General features: G+C 31.6%; 1 protein-coding gene across 1 annotated transcript in view; it reads right to left on the bottom strand.

Annotated features, from left to right (window-relative positions):
- LOC133336594 (hemicentin-1) overlaps positions 1–17,917 on the bottom strand; it is a gene marked incomplete at both ends in the record, with an annotated part of 109,084 nt that extends 91,167 nt beyond the window's left edge. Inside the window, 5 exons of the mRNA XM_061544875.1 lie at positions 5,411–5,611; positions 14,611–14,721; positions 15,534–15,618; positions 15,799–15,922; positions 17,787–17,917. Coding sequence (XP_061400859.1) covers positions 5,411–5,611; positions 14,611–14,721; positions 15,534–15,618; positions 15,799–15,922; positions 17,787–17,917 — 652 coding nt within the window. The remainder of the gene's footprint in view (positions 1–5,410; positions 5,612–14,610; positions 14,722–15,533; positions 15,619–15,798; positions 15,923–17,786) is intronic.
- Between the last annotated feature and the right edge of the window lie 2,705 nt (positions 17,918–20,622).

The following is a 20,622-nucleotide window of genomic DNA, read 5'->3' on the forward strand; positions in this document are numbered from 1 at the left end:
TGGTTTTCAAAAATCCACGCCTATCACGACTAGAAAAAAAAACTTTTTTTTTAATCCAAGCCTATCAAAAAATATTTGTTTTATATCATGCCTATCAAGAATTCGTGGAAAAATGTTTGTTTTAAGCCACACCTATCAAGGATCCTTGGAAAAATATTTCTTTAAGAATCCACGGATATAAATGTTCCTTGATTTTTTTAAGTCCACGCCTATTGAGGATCTTTGAAAACATTTTTTTTAAATCCATCTTTGAAAAATATATCCGCGACTTAGAATATTTGTTTTAATTCAATCTTATATAATCCTTCAAAATATTTACTAAAAATCCATGTAAACATTATGTAAAAAATTTACTCCTTAGGTTCGGTCAACAAATCCTGGCCTTGTGTTAGTCCTAGAAAAAGTATTCTTTTAAATGTCCACGCCTTCGTTAGTCTCAAAACATTATTTTTTTAAACAATTCTTATATCTATTGATAAAGTCTTTTCAATAAATAAAATAGTTTTATTTCCTTACCGATTAAACCTCTCCCTTCGTACGGTCTGTCAAAATAATGCCTATGTAAAAATTGTTACCACATGTTACATTTTCATAGTTTGTCATACATTTATTATTAATAAACCAACCAACTATGATCAAAGTGTTTGTCAATTGCGTTTTGCTGTTGTTGTTGTAGTTGGAGTTGTAACATGTTTGTTATGGTTAGTAAATGTTTGGTTTCAATGGGTTGTGTGACATTATTTTAAAGTAACTAAAAACAAAATTATTGTAAATGAACTGTGTATGTGCTTATATAAATTGAACACAGTTACACTTTGCAGTTTAAAAAAAAAACCCAAATTTGGCTTACACTTTGCAGTTGTTCGATCAGAATTAACTTTAACTAACATCTGCTTCATTATTGTCTTACCATTTTCCGAATATAATTTAAGTAAACGTTTCCCAATATATTCCCCTTAGCTGTCAATGTAATTGATAGCACTTAACCTGAAGTACGATAATAAAATATAACAACAATTTATTAAATGCCCAGAAAATTTGTTAATAATTTGTTGCATATCAATTTATTGTTTTAATAGCATAGATTGCCTCCCGAGGCATATCATTTATCGTTTCTTGTTATTTGATATTTGAAAAAGTCAGATATCAGAAAATGCCAATGATAATCTTAGACTATGACATTTAACAGCAATAGCCAATAGATTCTCAGGCGTCAAAGACATGAACAAATATTTATATTGGTCTGACGATGTTGATTATGTTAGAGGAACATTTCTAATAATTGGCCAATGGCATCAGAAATCCATTTGTGTGTGCGGGTATGTGTGTGCTTTTTTTTTGTTCTCGCATTCCGTTAACTATCACAATCTGCCTGCCATGGAATTGTCGACATATTTGTTCTTGCGAATTGCTACTAGACAAATGCTATTTGCTATACCATTTTTATATTTTTTCTTCATTGTCTGTCTAACACCAAAAACTAAATTGTATTATATCATATTTGTTTAACTGAAATGTTAGCTATATATTCTAGCAACAACAACAACAGCAAAAATACCAATAATAACCATAAAAAACAGCAACGAGACAATGACAATATGTGAATGGTGATGGTACTGGCAATGGCAACAAAACGTTTTATACACCATCTCATGGTTCCTCGTTTTCTTTTTCGCCTTTTTGTTGTTGTTTGTTGTATTTGCTATTGGATTCCCGAAAGGTAACCACTGGGATAAATACGAATAGAGTTTATTTGTTTGTAAAAGATTTGATTCATATGCTATTCTAGATATATATATATATGAGATATGCCACAAAATAATAGGAATAGGGGTTGAGGGAAATTGTAGCATGAAAAATTCTATATCAATTAATGGAACTAATAGGGAATAACGGATCAACTGGTATATTTATATAATTGTTCACACCAAATGTGGATGTGTAAAATAGCTTGATTACCTAGGGCTGTGTACGATGTTTTGGAATAATTTATTTGTCAATTTCTCAGATGTTAGTACTTGTATGCCACCCGTATTCTGATACCATTAGATGATTTTATGAGCTTCTGACATTTCTTAAATTGAAACCAGTAACTATAAACACCAAATTCAAATAGGCATCCTCTATGATATTTATCGTCAATTTGGCGGGTCCTCTTTTACCGGATCAAATTATATCAATTGAATGGAATCGAGTTTTTAGATAATATTCCTCAAGGACTTTAAGGATCATGATTTCTTTAAGAATATTTTTGAAGGACTTGAGAGTGAATTTTACAAGAAATAATTTCTAGGAGTTTTAGTGCAATAGCATTTGTAAAATAATATTTTTCAAAGAAGTCCACAGGAACAAATTTTCTTCGAGGACTTCAAGAGTGTGAATTTTGTAAAGAATATTTTAAAGACTTTAAAAGCCACAGATGGAATATTAAGAAGGAATATTTTTCACAGAAGTTAAGAGTCACCAGCGTTATCCTAATTTTCAAAAATTGTAAGGCCACAGCAGTGGATTTTTTTAAGTATAGTTATAGTGCAAGAACTTCAAAGGCCACAATCGTGAAATTTATGACTATTAAGGACTTTGAAAGCCACAGATTGAATAGAATTTTATGAATATTATTTCAAGGACTGTAAGGATGACTAACGTGTCATTTTTATAGACAAATTGTTGAAGGGCTTTAAGGAGTATTTTTAAGGACTTCAAATGTTTTTAAGTTATATGTTTAAAGGACATCCAAAAACATAAACGTCTATATCTAGGGATATCTAGGGATATAAGCGTCGATTCTAAAATGAAATATTTTAAGGAGGTCCATATACACAAGCGTGAATTACAAAAAAAAAAAAAAAAAACATTTAAAGGACCCCCCCATTCTCCAATCTACCCTAATTCCCTGGTATTTGTTTACCAGCCCATTTAAAATCTTAAAAATAAAAAATCGTGAATGGGGGGGTTCCCTTAAAGAACGTCTAGGTGTACACCAACGCGCAAATTTTTTTAAACAATATTTTTCAATTACCAAGCGCTTCCTCAGCCTCAAGTATGTTTTTAAATAACTTGTATCAAAAACTGTGGATTTTTATACCCTACACCACACTGTGGTGGCCAAAGAATAGAGATAGACCCATGGTTCCTTATGAGAATATGTATATAATCACTTTCAGAGACGATTTATGTATGTCCGTCCGTCGGTCTGTCCGTCTGTTGGTGTTAAATTGTAAACAAAGTCCCTCCGTCTGTTACTGTTAAATTGTATACAAAGTACAGGTCGCATTTATAATTCCAATAAGATGAAATTTGGTACAGCTAATTTTTTTGGGCCATGGACGAACCCTATTGAAATTGGAGAGAATCGGTTCATATTTAGATATAGCTTCCATATATATTTTCGTCCGATTTTATGTAAATGGTGCACCAAATCGGTTCCGATTTAGATATAACTAACATAAATAGTTTTGTCCGATTTTATGTAAATGATGCACCAAAGTCCCTATATATTTTTCGATTGACACGAAATTTGTGATGGCGTACTGAATTGAGTCTTGAATGACGTGTGCTAAGTTTCCTGAAAATCGGTTTTCATTTATAAATAGCTCCCATATATATTTTCGTCCGTTTTCATGTAAATGATGCACCAAAATCCCTACATATCATTCGATTTGCACGAAATTTGGCATGGCGTAATGAATTGACTCTAGAATGACGTGTGAAAAGTTTCGTGAAAATCGGTTCAGATTATTTATAGCTCCCTAATGTATTATAGTTTCGTCCGATTTAATGTAAATTGTGCATTATAGACCCAAAGTTTGTCTGATTGACAAAAATTTGGGTACAATGTTTTAAATTTAATATAAATAAACCTCTGGCAAATTTCGTTGAAATCAGTTCATATTTAGATATAGCTCCAATTTTTATTTTCGAATGAAACCTAGCATAGGTTGCAGGAAGGTATGTGTATGGACTGATGTTACTCGGATCACATATCGAAATATGAAGAAGTTTTAGAAATCTGAAATAATCGGGAATATCTTCCTTGAACATGGTATGAAGGCTGCTGTCAGGGTTCGAACCCAACAACATCTATGAGAAGTATTAACTTAGAATCAATTCACCCAGCTGCATATCACATATCACCTCGATCTCTTTCTAAATTGTACACTATAGTTTTGTCCAATTTAATGTAAATTGTACACTATAGACCCAAAGTTTGTCTGATTGACACACAATTTTCTATAAATAACCCTCTGGCAAATTTCGTTGAAATCAGTCCATATTTAGATATAGCTCCAATTTTTATCTTCGAATGAAACCTAGCATAGGTTGCAGGAAGGTATGTGTATGGACTGATGTTACTTGGATCACATTACTAAATATGAGCAAGTTTTAGAGATCTGAAATAATCGGTAATATATTCCTTGAACATGGGATGATGCTGTTGTCAGGGTTCGAACCCAGCAATATCTATGAGAAGTATTACCTTAGAATCAATTCACCCAGCTGCATATCACATTTCACCTCGATCTCTTTCTACCACAAAATATCTCATAATTCATAACAACAAAATTTTTGCTGACAATCGGTCTGTCTATGATGGCATAACGTATGTATGCATTTCTGGGCATTATTTGTTTTTCTCCTTTTCACATGGAATTTTGTCTTTATTTGTATATGAATATGTATGCGAACAAATATCCGAAATAGTGAGACAAATACTAACCAACATAAAGTGGCAAAATATGTTTCTGTTTCCCTTTTTGTTTTTGGGTGTTTTCATATTATTTACCAAATAGACAATGGCGAATGGAATATTGTAGTGGCAATAAACGGAAACACAATTTACCAATGGAATCATAAATAAAGCTAAATAAACATAAAGAAGAAACAAAACGAAAAAAAAATTGCCAACTAATATATATGGTGCTGATATTTGGGAATGTCAATATCAATATGGTAAAGATTATGTGAGATATATATTTTTTTGTTATTTTCAAAGTGTTGATTGGATTTTGGGAGAGAAAAAAAGAAGTATTTTTAAACAAACATTTTAATATTTTTGAGAATTTAAAGGTTTCTAATTTTTATGGAGTAAAATAAAAAAAATGGATACAGAATTTTTACTAATGAACAACAATGGTATATAAATTTAAAAGACTTTAATTTATTATCTGCAATCATATACAAATATTTATTTTGTATTTTTTTCGTAATTTAAGGTTTCCATATAAACCATAACCCCCACAAATCCTCCCCTTGATCTTCAAATAAATGTCTATATTAATCACATTTATAAAAATTGCTTAATAACCCCCCTATTAATAATTAATGGTGTGCTATTACACACACACATACATCCATAAATGATATGAAATATTTATTGCTATCGAATGTCAGTTTATAGTTCAATACTTACAATACAATTCAATGGTGATATTGGTCGAGACATATTTCTTGTGAAAATTACTCGCCTGACAGGTGTACACTGCATGTTGGTGGATTCGTGATAAATTTCGTACCACTAATTTGCTATTTATCGTATTGTCATAGCTATAATCGACAACACTATTTTGGATTTGACCATTCATCAGCCAGGTAACAGTTGGCGGTGGTTTGCCTAGAGGAAAAATGAGAAGAAGGGAAATTGATATCAATTAAATGTTTAGTAAATCATTTTTTTTTTTTATATATTTTTAATAGGTATTTATTGAAAAGTTTTGTTTTGTTTGTATTTGAATGAAATATTAAAAATAAACAAAAGTTCTGTCGTTTTTCGGCAAAGTCTAGACTGTAATTAAACAAAAAACAACAAACATTCCTTTAAAGTTTCGAATAATTCATTAGAAAAAAAAGTTTTTGCTTTGATAGCAAAAAAGCAAATATTGGAGTGTAGGAGAGAGACTAAAACACCCATAGAAAAAAATGTTGTACCCATGTGGATAATATAAGAGATTGGAAAAATTGTAATAAATTGGTGCTCCCTCGAACCTTCTCCTTACTCAGTTGTATATGTGTCTATGAAATTTTTTCTTTTCTCTGACAAGCATTTAACATTTTTGCCTTTACAAACAAACACAAAAGAATATTTTTAATTCAAAGTAAACTAAAAACCTTGAAAGTTTTCCCAATCCCAAAAGGTTTTCATATTAATTTCATAGTAATTTATCTACTTTTCTAAATTATTCTTTGAGTCGCAATCACAACAAAGTTAGTTGGCTATCCAAAACTTAGAAAAGTAAATACAGATAATGAAAGTTTAGTAAATTGCAATATTATTGGTCTTTTTTGAAATCGTTGAAAAATAATTTTAAGTCTTCAATACATATTTTTAGTTTGTATTATTCCAGATATTGGATAATGTTTTTAATATTTGACCCCATAATGGTGTTGGCGGTGCATGAAATAAACATATTAAAAAACCTACGCGTTGGTTGAACGTGCAAAAATATATTTCCTCAAAAACATTTTTCATGCAATTTTTTTCGACTTTTTGAGGGTGCCTAAGAATTATTCTAGTCATGTTGGGCTAGTGCCTCGAACATACAAAAAATTAAGCCAGTAAGGAAAGTAGTAAAGTCGGACGGAGCCGACTATATGATACCCTTCACAACTATGGGTATATTTAAATAATGCATCCTAACAGAAAGGCCATTAACATGAAATTGGGTGAACTAAAATATGTGACTTGTATCTAAATGTGAATCGACTTACATCAACCCATAAACATGCCCTTCATTGTTACAATGGTACAAAATTATGTAAATCGATTTAAGGGGACCCCAACCATTCTCTGGGTCAAATTTTTTTTTTGATTTAATTCGAATCAGCACTAATTGAAGTGAAAATCTCAAGAACTCTTGAAGATATAGCCGATTTATTGTGTCAGCATCAAGTGACGGCAAGAGTGATTCTCAAACTTTAAAAGCGTTTTTCTCTTTTGTGAATGGCGGGCACGATAACTCAAAAACTAATAACCCAATCGATTCCAAATTTTTACACGTTTCTCTGTGAGTGTATAGCTATCGTATGAACTAGGATAAAGCCAATCGGTGAAGATCTTCCTTATTTTTTAACTTGGTTTTTGGTCAAAAATCGGCGATTTTCCAAAAATATTTTTTTAAAGTTCCGCCATTTTGTTGATTTTAGAGCGAAGTCAATAATCCTAGTTCATACGAGAGCCTGACATGTACTCTTTCTAACACCGTTGGAATTTTCGGATTCCGACGTTCCAGTGAGGAGTTATCATGCCCGCCATCAAAAATAAGGACTTTTCTTTAATTACAAAAAACAACAACAAATTCTCTTTTAAATCTTCAAATATACATGTGCAAAGTTACAAACCTTAACAAGCATTGGTATTGATTTACCAGCCCATTGAAAATCTTGAAAAATTAAAATCGAGAATGGGGGGGTTCCCTTAAAGCAACTATCAAACGTGCACCCGTTGAATACTTAGAACACGAAGTCGGTCCAAAATATATATGGGCTACATGTGTACTTCCACACGCAACTACGTCCATCTATTCTGAACGAAAAAACATGAAGAGCATAGTGCAACATTTACATAAAATCGGATGAAAATAGATACGAAAGCTATAACCAAATATGAACGGATTTCAACGATACTTGTCACAGTTTAGGTTAGACTAATTTATGCACTTTTTGTTCTTAATAGATATATTTTGAATCCTACTTAAATTCGGACGAAACCATATAGGGGTTATATCTAAATCTAGACGGATTCCAAAAAAACTTCACACACGTATGGTTAAACTATCTTAAGTACGCTGTGTAAAATGTTGTGTAAATCTGAACCGATTTCCACGAAACTTCACACACTTTCGTCCAAATCGAAAAAAAAAACTGTAGGCAATTTGGTGCACCATTTACATTAAATCGGACGAAAATATATATGGGAGCTATATCTAAATCTGAACCGATTATCAAGAAATTTTACACACATCATTCTAAACTCAATTTCGTACGCTATATATAGGGACTTTGGTACACCATTTACATTAAATCGGTCGAACATATATAAGAGACCTATATCTAAATCTGAACCGATTTTCAAGAAATTTTACACACATCATTCTAAACTCAATTCTGTACGCTGTACCAATTTTTGTTGCAAATCGAATGATTTTCAGGGACTTTGGTGCACCATTTAACTAAAATCGGGCGAAACTATATATGGGACCTATATCTTAATCTGAACCGATTTTTACGAAACTAAACACACATCATGTTAGACTCAATTTAGTACGATATGCTAAATTTCGTGCAAATCGAATGATTTGTAGGGACTTTGGTGAACCATTTACCTAACATCGGACGAAACTATATATGGGAGCTATAACTAAATCTGAACTTAGCAAACGTCATTCAAGACTTAATTCAGTACGCTGTACCAAATTTCGGGCAAATCGAATGATTTTCAGGGACTTTGGTGCACCATTTACATTAAACTGAGCACACATCATTCTAGACTCATTTCAGTACGCTATGCCAAAATTCGTGCAAATCAAATAATTTTCAGGGACTTTGGTGCACCATTTACCTAAAATCGGGCGAAACTATATATGGGAGCTATATCTAAATCTGAACCGATTTTCACGAAATATAGCACACGTCATTCTAGACTGACGCTGTACCAAATTTCGAGCAAATCGAATGATTTTCAAAGACTTTGGTGCAGCATTTACCTAAAATCGGGCGAAACTATATATGGGAGCTTTATCTAAATCTGAAACGATTTTCTCGAAACTTAGCACACGTCATTCTAAACCTAATTCATTACGCTGTGCCAAATTTCGTGTAAATCAAAATATATATAGGGACTTTGGTGCACCATTTACCTTAAATCGAACGAAAATATATATGGGAGCTATATCTAAATTTGAACCTATTTTTCCCAATTTCAAAAGGGTTCGTCCTTGTGCCGAATAAGTGACCTAAGCCAAATTTCATCCAATTCGGACCATAAATACGCCCTGTACTTTGTTTACAATTTAACATGGACAGACGGACGGACATGCATAAATCGGCTTAAAAAGTGATTCTATGCATTTTCTAAAAAGGAACCATGTGTCGTTTCCTTTTGCCTGTTACAAACTTATGCACAAAGACATAATACCCTGTACAACAGTGTGGTAAAGGGTATAATGAGGCTTCAGAAAAATTCCCTCTTATGTTGAATCTCTCAAAATGTTTCTTTAAACGCCCAATATTATTCTTTTAAAATTCCAGCCTTTTGATGGGCTCCCATATAGAAGACCACAAAAAATTCTTTAACAAATTCCTGCTTATGTTGGACCACCATATTTAAGACTACAATATTCTAAAAATAATTGTTTAAAAGCCACCGGCTAATGAGGATTCTCTAAAAATAATTCTTGAAAATCCACCGCCTATTGAGGGTCCTCTAAAAATAATTCTTCAAAAATCCATACTTATTGAAGGCTTGAAATTCAACAGATTTTTTTCTATTAACTTTAATTTTTAATTAATTAATTTTAAGTTTTAATTAGATTTATATTAGATCAAAATAATGGGGATTTTGAAAGAATATTTTCCAAAGTATTAAGAAAGGTGAGGACTGGTTGAAGAAATATTTCCCACAGACTAACAATGCGGTCATTGTTTTAAAAAAATCTTTATAAAAAGGAGGGACAATTTTAAATCTTCGATATTTTTAAAATATATTATATCAAAGATCATTAGTACGCTTAAATATCAATTGTAAAAAAATATGTTTTTAAAACTGCCAATGAGCTTGAAAAAAAATGGCTGGCAACCTTGATTAATTTGCAGAATATTTCCTCAATGATCTGTAAGAAGAGCGGTGTTATAAGAACAGTTTTTTTCAAGGAAAGGGTCTTCAAGAATTTTTTCATTGTTTCCCAATGCAAATTTGTTTAAAACAATATTTTCTCAAGCTCTTTCAATAGCTAAATTTTTTCGAACGAGTTTTTTTTCAAAGACAATCAAAACATCCATACTTCATTTTGTCACAGTATATTTAAAGAAATCATTCTGGATGTTGTGATATCTACAAAAATAATTCACATATATGTCCCTCATAAATATTTCCCCCATCCCCACTCTCCCTCCCTTTTTGTTCTTTATCATAACTACATATTCTTTCTTGTTTGTATGTATGTATGAAAAATTGTTTGGAAATAAATTAAGTTAATGCACGTGTGCTTAATATTGATTATTATTTACTTCCTTTAAACAATAAATTATATTTAACATATGAACTAGTGGAGAGATGGTGCTGGTCGGTTGGTCTAGCAAGGACTATTGTCAGTAGCAACAACATCAACAACACAGACAATACCAATAACCTAATATTCCTAGTGACTGGGGGGCACTTCAATGAACAAAAAACTGGTCTAAGGGCAGGCTGTATATTTTTGCATTAGTATTGGTTTCTTCTTGGTTGTTTAGCTAAAATATATCGACTAAAATAGACCATAAATATATATTTCTTTGCACACACAAACTCACACGAACACACAGATTTCTATCATAAAGTCTTCCTCCCACATCCACTATTAGAACAGAAAATAATAAATTTTATGATATAAAGTGTATATTTGTTGGTTTATGACCAGCTGTGGAGGTCTTTTAAATGGTGTACTCGTATATGCGTGTGTGTGTTTACGATTAGATATTACACATTTTTGTTGTTGTTGCCTTTTTCTATTTCTTTTCTATGGTAAGACCTAAATGTCAGACCAACATTTACAGGGCCAGGAGAATGTAATCAACTAAACTTAATGTTATTATTTATCAAAAAACGTAAACAGAATGAAATGGAATGTAGGAAAAACAAGCTTCATATAAAAGCCATTCACATCCTTTCATTGTGTGCGAACACTTAACAATAGACGAACAGACACAACTGATTTTTTTCTGTTTTTACCTTGATTTTTTCATTTCTAGTCTCAAGGATATTCAATACACTTATAATTCAATTTTAATAATTTCTTTTTTTAAAAAAAAAACTGTCCAAAAACTGAATTTTCTAGAATTTGTTTGAAGGATCGGTAAGAAAAGTGGTGTTATAAGAACAGTTTTTTCAAGCTATATTTTTAAATGACCTTTAAGAAGCGCAAATTTATAATATTTTTTTGTCGAGAGCAGGATTTTGAAAGAATATTTTTCAAAGATATTAATAAGGGTAAATTTTTAAAGATTGTTTTCAAGGACCTTTAAGATGCGTGAATTTAAAAAAAATAATTTTCAAGGACGTTTAAGAAGTATGGAATATTTTCCAAGGACTTTAGGTAAATTGGATTTTGAAAAAAATATTTTGCAAGGACCTTTATGTTGAAAATATGCAACACAATTATTAAAGTAGTATAGTAGGCTATGCATAATGGAATAATTTATTGTAACATAGTTGTCCTTGCCCTTATATATACATATTTTGGTTTTGTTTGTCGTTGGAATTATTGGAAATGTTAGTCTCTATTGAATTGTATTGCTGTTAATATTAATAAATATCTCGTCGGAAGTTTATGGGCCCAGGCAGGCTATGACGTTACGATGAGTGGATTTTTGAAGCATATTTTTTAGAAAATTTAAGAAGCATGCATTTGTTATGAATATTTTTCCTGGATCTTTAGGATTATTGGATTTTAAAAATATTTTTCAGGAAGAATTAGTAATAGTGGATTTTTAAAGAAATTGATTTCAGGGGGCCTTTTCGAAGCGCGGATTTTCAAAGAATATATTTCAAGGAATTTTTAAAAGCCTGAATTTTCCATGAATATCTTTTAAGGAACGTTCAAGGACCTTTAAGGAGGCTGAATTATAAAGAAAATTTTTTCAATGACGTTTTAGAGACGTAGTTTTTTAAGGAATATTTTTCGAGGATGCATAATATAAGTAAATTTTGTAATGAAACAAAAATTTTTTGACTAATTGTCAAGGATCCTTAAAAAATAAGAATTTTTAAGGACCAACATTTTTAGAAAAAAATCCAACAATCTCTTTGAAGCGTGGGTTTTGTAGGGAGGTGTTTAAAAAGAATTTTTGAAGAGTGGGTTTCATATAATATTTTTTAAAGGATCTTTAGGAAACGCGTTGTTCTAAGGCAAAGACCTTAATTAAATCTCTATATTTAACGAACGGTTGGTAGGACTTTTATCAAGCGTAGATTTTTAAGTGATGTTTTGCAATATTTTCTCAAGGTCTGTTATGAATGTTAATTTCATTAAAATATCAGGGAATATGTAGAGACTATTTTTCAAGACCCATTATGAATTATTCATAGCCACAAAATTATTATATATTGCCCCTCCGCTTTCACCTCAACTTTTCCATGTACGTGTTTTTTTTTTTTTTTTTTGAAAACTGTACAGCCGAACAAACCTATCTTTCATCATCATCATTTAGTTACAAATCGAAAATGCTAAGTAAGACCATGACAATGGCGATTCAGTGTCCAACACAAAAATAAATACAATTACCATTGTAATTGATTGATCGGACAATGAGACATGGATAATGGTTTCCATTTGTTGAAATGAAAAAAATGGAGAAAAAACTTTTTCAAACTCGTGTTTAGATAACAAATATCAAATTTAATGGCCACAATTCTGCATCAAGAGAAAAGAGAGATGGGAATATTGAATTTATATGTTCTTAAAAAGAAACAATTTAAAATATCAAAATGCCCTTCGGAAAAAAATATTTGCCAACAATAATGAATATGCTCGAGGTACTTTAAAAAATATTACTTAAATTACTCAATTCATATAGCCTCAAAAATTCTTTAAATTATATACAGGACAACTCACATAACTCTTTGAAAACGCTTCGATAATAGTCCTTAAATTTGCAGCAAACTCAGTCCCTCCCACATGGAGAAAAAAAAAAAGAAATTGATTTGATCATAACTCATAAAACATGCAAATCCATTCATGGAAATCTAAAGTAGGACAATTTTAAACTCTAAGGCGGTCATAAAGAACTACTGCTAGTTAAGTTATAAAAAAGTTAAGGTAATACAATGTAGGATATTTTCAGTTATTTCATATCGCCAACACGTAAAGGAGAATGTACAAAAACAAAGTAAAATAATATAGTAATTATTTTTTTGTAAAAATTGAAAAGGAAGCTTTTTAAATGGTAAACCCTAAATTGGAGGAAGGAAATTCACCGTACAAAAAAGATTTTTTTTAAATGAATCAAATCTTTGAAATCATTACAAGCTTCTTGAAAAAATATCTGTAAAAAATCTTTACATATTTTATAATTCAAACCAGTAAGAAAAGTAATAAAGTCGGACTGGGCCGACTATATGATAACCCCCACCACTTTAGGTATACTCTACATATGTATCCTAATAGACGTCGCATTTTCGAAGGAACAATGGCGTGAAAACTATACTATATCTCAATCTGAACCGATTTCAAAGAAACTTGCCAGAGATTAGTTTATATTAACTTCAGTAAGTTGTGCCAATCGGACAAACTGTAGGCCTTAGTGCACCATTTATTTACATTAACATAAAATCGGACGAATATATATATATATATATGGGAGCTATATCTAAATCTGAACCCATGTTCACGAAATTTACCACACGTCATTCTAGATTTAGTGCAGTAAGCTGTACCAAATTTCGTGCAAATCGAATGATTTTCAGGGACTTTGGTACACCATTTATCTTAAATCGGACGAAAAAATGTATGGGAGCTACATTTATTAATTTATTACGCTGTGCCAAATTTCGTGCATATCGAAAGATATATAGGGACTTTGGTGCACCATTTACATTAAATCGGACGAAAATTTATATGGGAGCTATATCTAAATCTGAACCGATTTTCATGAAATTTAACACACGTCGTTCCAATCTCAATTCAGTACCCAATGCCAAATTTCGTGCAAATCGAAGGATATATAGGGACTTTGGTGCAATATTTACCTAAAATCGGACGAAAATATATATGGAAGCTATATCTAAATCTGAACCGATTTTCACGAAACTTAACACACATCATTCCAGGCTTAATTCAATATGCTATGCCAAATTTCGTGCAAATCGAAAGATATTTAGGGACATTGGTACACCATTTACCTTAAATCGAACGAAAATATATATGGGAGCTTTATCTAAGTCTAAACCTAATTTCAAGAAACTTCACGTACGTCATTCTAGGCCTAATTCGATACGCTATGACTCCCTCTTCACGGCTGTTAAATGCCTTGTACAAAACACTTCTGCTTTTTTTGTTTGTTATTTAAATCAACAGTTCAAGGTGGAAAAATTTCTGATCTCTTGCTAATTCACTTCATTAAGCCGTTGAGCTTTTAATGGCTAAATGAAATATATTGCCAAATAACTTTTGCCGTTTATTATTACCGTCCCTCATTAGCATTATCAAATGTCATAATCATAAATTTTATTATCGCCAATATATTGACAGTCCAATGACCACCACCCACCCAATAAACCCCCCTGTACACTTAATTAAGCTCAGCAATAATTCCTAGAGAAATTTCTCATTTTTATTGTTTTGAAAACAATTTCCTGAAAATTCCTAAAGTCATAAAAATAATTACAGGAAAATAAAATCGAGAATCAAGAGAACTTACCTTCCTGTACGACACAGGTCACTTCCAGGCTGCCGCCTTCCTCATAGGGACCAGCTCTTGAATCGATGCGCATACGACGTTCATTGAAGATTAAAGGTTGTTTGGGTGGTACTGTCGTTATCGAGGTTGGAGAAAATTGTGAGCGAAAGAGAAAAGAGAAGAGGGGAATAAAATAAATCAGTAAATTTGAAAAAATCAATTAACATAGCTTACAAATATTTATTTTCCAAATGCTAATCTAAGCGGCCATAATAAACCTCAAATTGAATGCCACAAATAAATAAAGTTTTTGTTCACGATTTGTTGTTGTTTGGAAAGTGTTTTTTTTCTCTTTGGAATTTTAAAAGGAATTTTCCGAATGAATTCCCAAATATGTTGGTTTAATTAAAATTGTGGCCAGCTGCAACAATGTTGGCTATAATAGTAGTTGGCAGGGCCATTACACTAGAAATTTGGTTGTTTGCATTGGGTTTTTATTTAAAACTTTTTTGAGCTATGAATGAACAGTGTTGCCATTTTAAAATGAATAAAATTCTCAAGAAAAATAAGGAAATTAGAATGTATTAGGGTCGAAATAAAAGTTTAAATTTCAGCTCTTACGACTGTATACCTTGAATAGTTCCGATCATCTTTGAAAGATAAATTTAACAATGGCAATCACGTTCATGGCAAAAAGTGTATAGCTGCCACTGAGATTTATTTGGAATTTTTGGGGATTTAATAAAAACAACAACCCTACTATTGTTGTATATAAAATAAAGCAAAAAAATCGTATCACAAGTCAACAAACCAAAATTTTACAACTAAAAAAATTACATTGATGGTCAACCAGTTCTAAGCTACTTTTCCATCACAACAATACAAGCAATTATTAAAAAAAAAAAGAAATCCCTCCCCGATATTATTGACCTCTTTTTACTTACCCACAACCTCCAAATTGACATTGCTATTTCGTGTTTGTGAAAGTTTGAAATCAACTCTACATCGAAAATTGCCAGCATCTTTTTCCTAAATAATTACAAATACAAATTTTTTCCGCAATTAATGCATTTCCGTTGTAAAATGGAAGAGAGTAAGAAATGGAGGAAGGGAAGAAAAGAGAAGAGAAAACAGGAAAGTTTTATTATTTCATTAAATTATTTACTAATTGCAAAAATGTTGTGTTTCATTTCTGTTATGTTCAATTACCTTGACAGGACTCAGTGCCAGTTCCGCTGGTTCACGATGTGTATGAAAGACGGCACGACTTTCTAATACCTCTTCGTCCCGCCAATGGGATGGTGTCCCCGCATGGGCACCACGAGTGTCATAACTGAATGGGGATAGAGAAGAAGAAAAATAATGTTTATTTTTTCCTCTAAAAATTTAGGATTCAAAAATCATTAAACATTTTCCTTAAATTAATTGAGCATATTAAAGTTATTTAAAAATTATTCAAAATCCTTAAATTGTTGAATATTTTTCTCACCAGGGGGCCCACTCTCCTTGAAAAATCCTAAAAAAAATACCGAATCTACAATCCTTCAAAATTATTCTTAAAATGATTCAGGACCCTACCGAGTCCTATAATTATTACAAAAATTATTCTTAAAAATTCAGTAAATGAAATTTGTTATTTATTTGAAATTTTATTCCAATTTTTAAGAATCAAAATCTTTCAAAAATTCAAAACGCAACAAAAGTCATTGAAAACATATTCTGTAAAACCTCAGGACATCAAAATCCTTGGTGAAAAAATTAATTGCATGGAAATGGCAGTCCTTCAAAAATATCCTCTTTAAAAATCTACATCTCTGATAGTCTTTCAAAAATATCCTCTTTAAAAATCTACGCCTCTGATAGTCTTTCAAAAATATCCTCTTTAAAAATCTACGCCTCTGATAGTCTTTAAAAAATATCCTCTTTAAAAATCGACGCCTCTGATAGCCTTTAAAAAATATCCTCTTTAAAATCTACGCCTCTGATAGTCTTTAAAAAATATCCTCTTTAAAAATCTACGCCTCTGAGAGTCTTTCAAAAATATCCTCTTTAAAAATCTACGCCTCTGATAGTCCTTCAAAAATATCCTCTTTAAAATCTACGCCTCTGATAGTCTTTCAAAAATATCCTCTTTAAAAATCTACGCCTCTGATAGTCTTTCAAAAATATCCTCTTTAAAAATCTACGTCTCTGATAGTCTTTCAAAAATATCCTCTTTAAAAATCTACGCCTCTGTTAGTCTTTCAAAAATATCCTCTTTAAAAATCTACGCATCTGTTAGTCTTTCAAAAATATCCTCCTTAAAAATCTACGCCTCTGAAAGTCTTTCAAAAATATCCTCTTTAAAAATCTACGCCTCTGATAGTCTTTCAAAAATATCCTCTTTAAAAATCTACGCCTCTGATAGTCTTTCAAAAATATCATTCAAAAATCTACGCCTGATGGTCTTTCAAAAATATCTGTCAATAATCTATAACTGATAGTCCTTAAAATATCCTTCAAAAATCTAAAAAAAACGCCTTCAATGATAGTCTTTCAAAAATATCATTCAAAACTCTACGCCTCTGATAGTCTTTCAAAAATATCATTCAAAAATATACACCTCTCTTTCTACACATCTCTTTCAAAAATACCCTTCAAAAATCTACGCCACTGATAGTCTTTCAAAATATCCTTAAAAAATCTACGCATCTGATAGTCTTTCAAAAATATCCTTCAATATTCTATAACTGATAGTCCTTAAAAATATCCTTCAAAAATCAACGTCTCTGACAATCTTTCAAAAATATTCTTCAAAAATCTACCTTAAAAAAACTTTAAACTTGTCTTTAATAAATCCACGCCTGTTTTGGCCCTTGAAAAATATTCTTTAATAAATCCACGCCTCAGTTTTAGTCCTTTAAAACTTGTCTTTAATAAATCCACGCCTGTTTTAGTCCTTTAAAACTTGTCTTTAAAAATCCACGCCTGTTTTAGTCCTTTAAAACTTATATTTAATAAATCCAATCCAATAAATTTTTTAAAACGTGTCTTTAATAAATCCCCTCCTGTTTAGTCCTTTAAAAATCCTCACCAAGTAAATTTTCAAAACAGTTAAAAATATTCTCATTTTTTTTAATTTCAATATTTTGTATTTTTGCCCTTAAAATGTATCTAAAAATAAAAATCAAAAAAATTAAATAATTCAAAATATGTACCTGTAAATGGGTAAATTGTTTTTATACCAAACAACTAAAAGTACTTTATCATCCGGTAAACTTGAGCCAACATCACATTTAATTTGAGCAGTGCTATTAACCAGGACACGTAATACTTCACCATCTGCAATAAAATATGAGAAAGAAGAAGAAGAAAGAAAACGGATAAATAAAAGATATTGCCAAAAGAAATTATCGTTGAAAATTTAGACGCGGAAAACGAGAACGCGGGAGATAGGGAGGGAGGAATGGAAGTAAAGATGTATCAAATTGGAGTTAGGGGAATACAACAGGGCAACAAGGAACGAACACAAAGTACAAAAGATTTATTATTTAGCTGCAATTTTATTTATGACTTTATAGCTTACAGCAAAAGGTTGTTGTAACAACAGCAATAACAACAGTGCCGATAACAATAAGAAACAAATATATATAAATAAATAAAAATATAAAAAATGCATAGAAACAGCAATGGAAAATCTTGCTCTCATCTTATACTATGGGGAGTTACAGTGGGGCAGAGGGTATATTTGAAAATAATAATAGAAATAATATAATAATCCAGGATTAGAATATATATATTTTTATAGTTTCTGAATAATAACGCTGGAGTACTTAGGAAGAAAATCCGGAAACCCATATTTTCCCAAACATATTATATTATTAAATTTTTTAGCTTCTCAAAAAATAACCCAAACATCATATCACGTTTACCCCACTGTCCATCCATCCATAGATAACAAAACGACATTACTCGTTTTTCCCTTAATGGCGCAAAACAACTAAAGCTTAACGGCTAAATAAAATGGATGATGAAGACGATGGAAGAAAAATAAACTTAAAGGAAAAAAATATTAAAAGCCAAAAAAAGAAATCTACAATTCTCAGTGTACAAATAATGGTGTACAAAACAATTTCAATCAATTGATTTACAAACAGGGAAAAAACAACAACCAGAACTGAACCTACTCACAGCAATGGACGTCAGCAGATATAGACACACACAATCACAAATTGATGTACTTATGAAGAAAATATAAATCTATTTCTGGATAGCAAAAGAAACAGAAGAAGAAAAAGAAACAGATTGAAACACATGGACATCGATATAATAATTGCAAAGAATTGATTCAATTTTAGCAAGTATATGTTAGAGTTTTTTATTCAGTGGCGTAGGGGAGGGTCGGAGATATAAGGTCATAGAAAAGTTGTATATTTTTGGAAAAAAAACCAAAAATAATAATTCGCAAAACAACTCTAGTAGTCGATTTTCACAATCCTCCCTAGATATCATTTTTTTTAACATTAAAGAACTTTTGTAATGCAAGAAAAAGACAATAATCGCTTCTTGCCGGTCTGTATGGCGAATGCATTAAAAATTACCAACCAAGCTCCCGAAGTTTCTGCCACGATATTTAAGATGTGTGTAGCCACTGGTGGAACACGAGCGCATAATAAGTCTTGAAGGAAGTAACCGAATCGATGTTAACTTAGCACATCGATATATTTCTACCAAACATATATCAAGTTCAAAGTTGGGAAATATCGGTCCTCCCCGTCTGATTCCATACCCACCAAATGGTCAGCATATATATTACATAATGCGAATATCCGATTTTCACCAAACTTTGCACAACATATTATCTTTACCAAGCCTGGATGAAGTCCGAAGATGGGACCCATTGGCTCACTCCACTATTCAATATTTATAAATGCAATATCAGGCTAATGGAATGTCGGACGAGAACCATACTTTGCGCAACCTATTATCTTTACCAATCCACTACTTCTGACACATCTCCCACAAATGGTCAAAATATACAATATTTATTAATCCAATATCAGCCAAATGGAATGTCTGATTTGAACCAAACTTTGCACAATCTATTATCTTTACCAAGCCTAGATCTAGTCCGAAGATGGGACCCATTGACCTTCTCCCTCTGGTAACTCCTCCACAAAAGGTCAATACTTTATAAAATTTTAAACATAATTTGAAGCGGTTTGAATTATCGGTTTGATCATTTTTATAAAAAATTTTCTTTGATATTCCTTGTTTTAAACCCCGCAAAACTATGTTGTCAGGGTATTATAGCTTTGTGCAGCCACGAGATTTTGTAACGCCGCGAAATATCGGTCCTAGACCCAATTTAAAGTATACCAATTGTCATATCTTGACTATCTGAGTCGATCTAGACATGTTTGTCCATCATGACTGTTTTGATGAAGATCAATTAAAACTTAGCGGGTCATATGGACGCAGACTTTTGCGTTTGTATTCTGGGGTGTATCTATGTACTCCTGAAGCACATATTCACGAGATAAGTGGTTGACCTTTAAATTGATACCACTTGATCTATGCATGTGGGATGTGGGGCTAGTACGTAAATATATGTGGGGCTAGTACGTAAATATATATTGGGGTCTATCTATGCTGATACTGTTTAGTATTACTATTACCTCACTAGTGGGCGGAAATGTCGCGCTGATGGTTTTGCAATTTTACATAAAGTTCCGGTTATGTTGAGATGATATTTGGGGGTGCAATGAACCGAAAAATTTATTCTTGTCAGATTTTCTAGTCGCTCTAGAGGTCATTAATATACACATATTTTACACGGTGAAGGGGATCTGACCAAATACTTAAAACAGTTGGTTAGATTATAGTCGTTCAATATTCCGAAGGTCAAATTAATCAAAACCTAAAACAACCAATTTTTATGGTGTAAATATTCATATCGGGAAAACAAGATTTGGAAAATATGCCAGGGGTAGAAAGTGGATCTGTTGACCTATAATCGGCCAAAAGGTTGCAAATGTCCCGAAAAATTTTCCA

The sequence above is a fragment of the Musca vetustissima genome, unplaced genomic scaffold (genome assembly GCF_032173495.1).
Source record: "Musca vetustissima isolate MV318-11 ecotype Yass unplaced genomic scaffold, APGP_CSIRO_Mvet_v1 utg39299, whole genome shotgun sequence".
In the NCBI taxonomy this organism is placed as follows: domain Eukaryota; kingdom Metazoa; phylum Arthropoda; class Insecta; order Diptera; family Muscidae; genus Musca; species Musca vetustissima.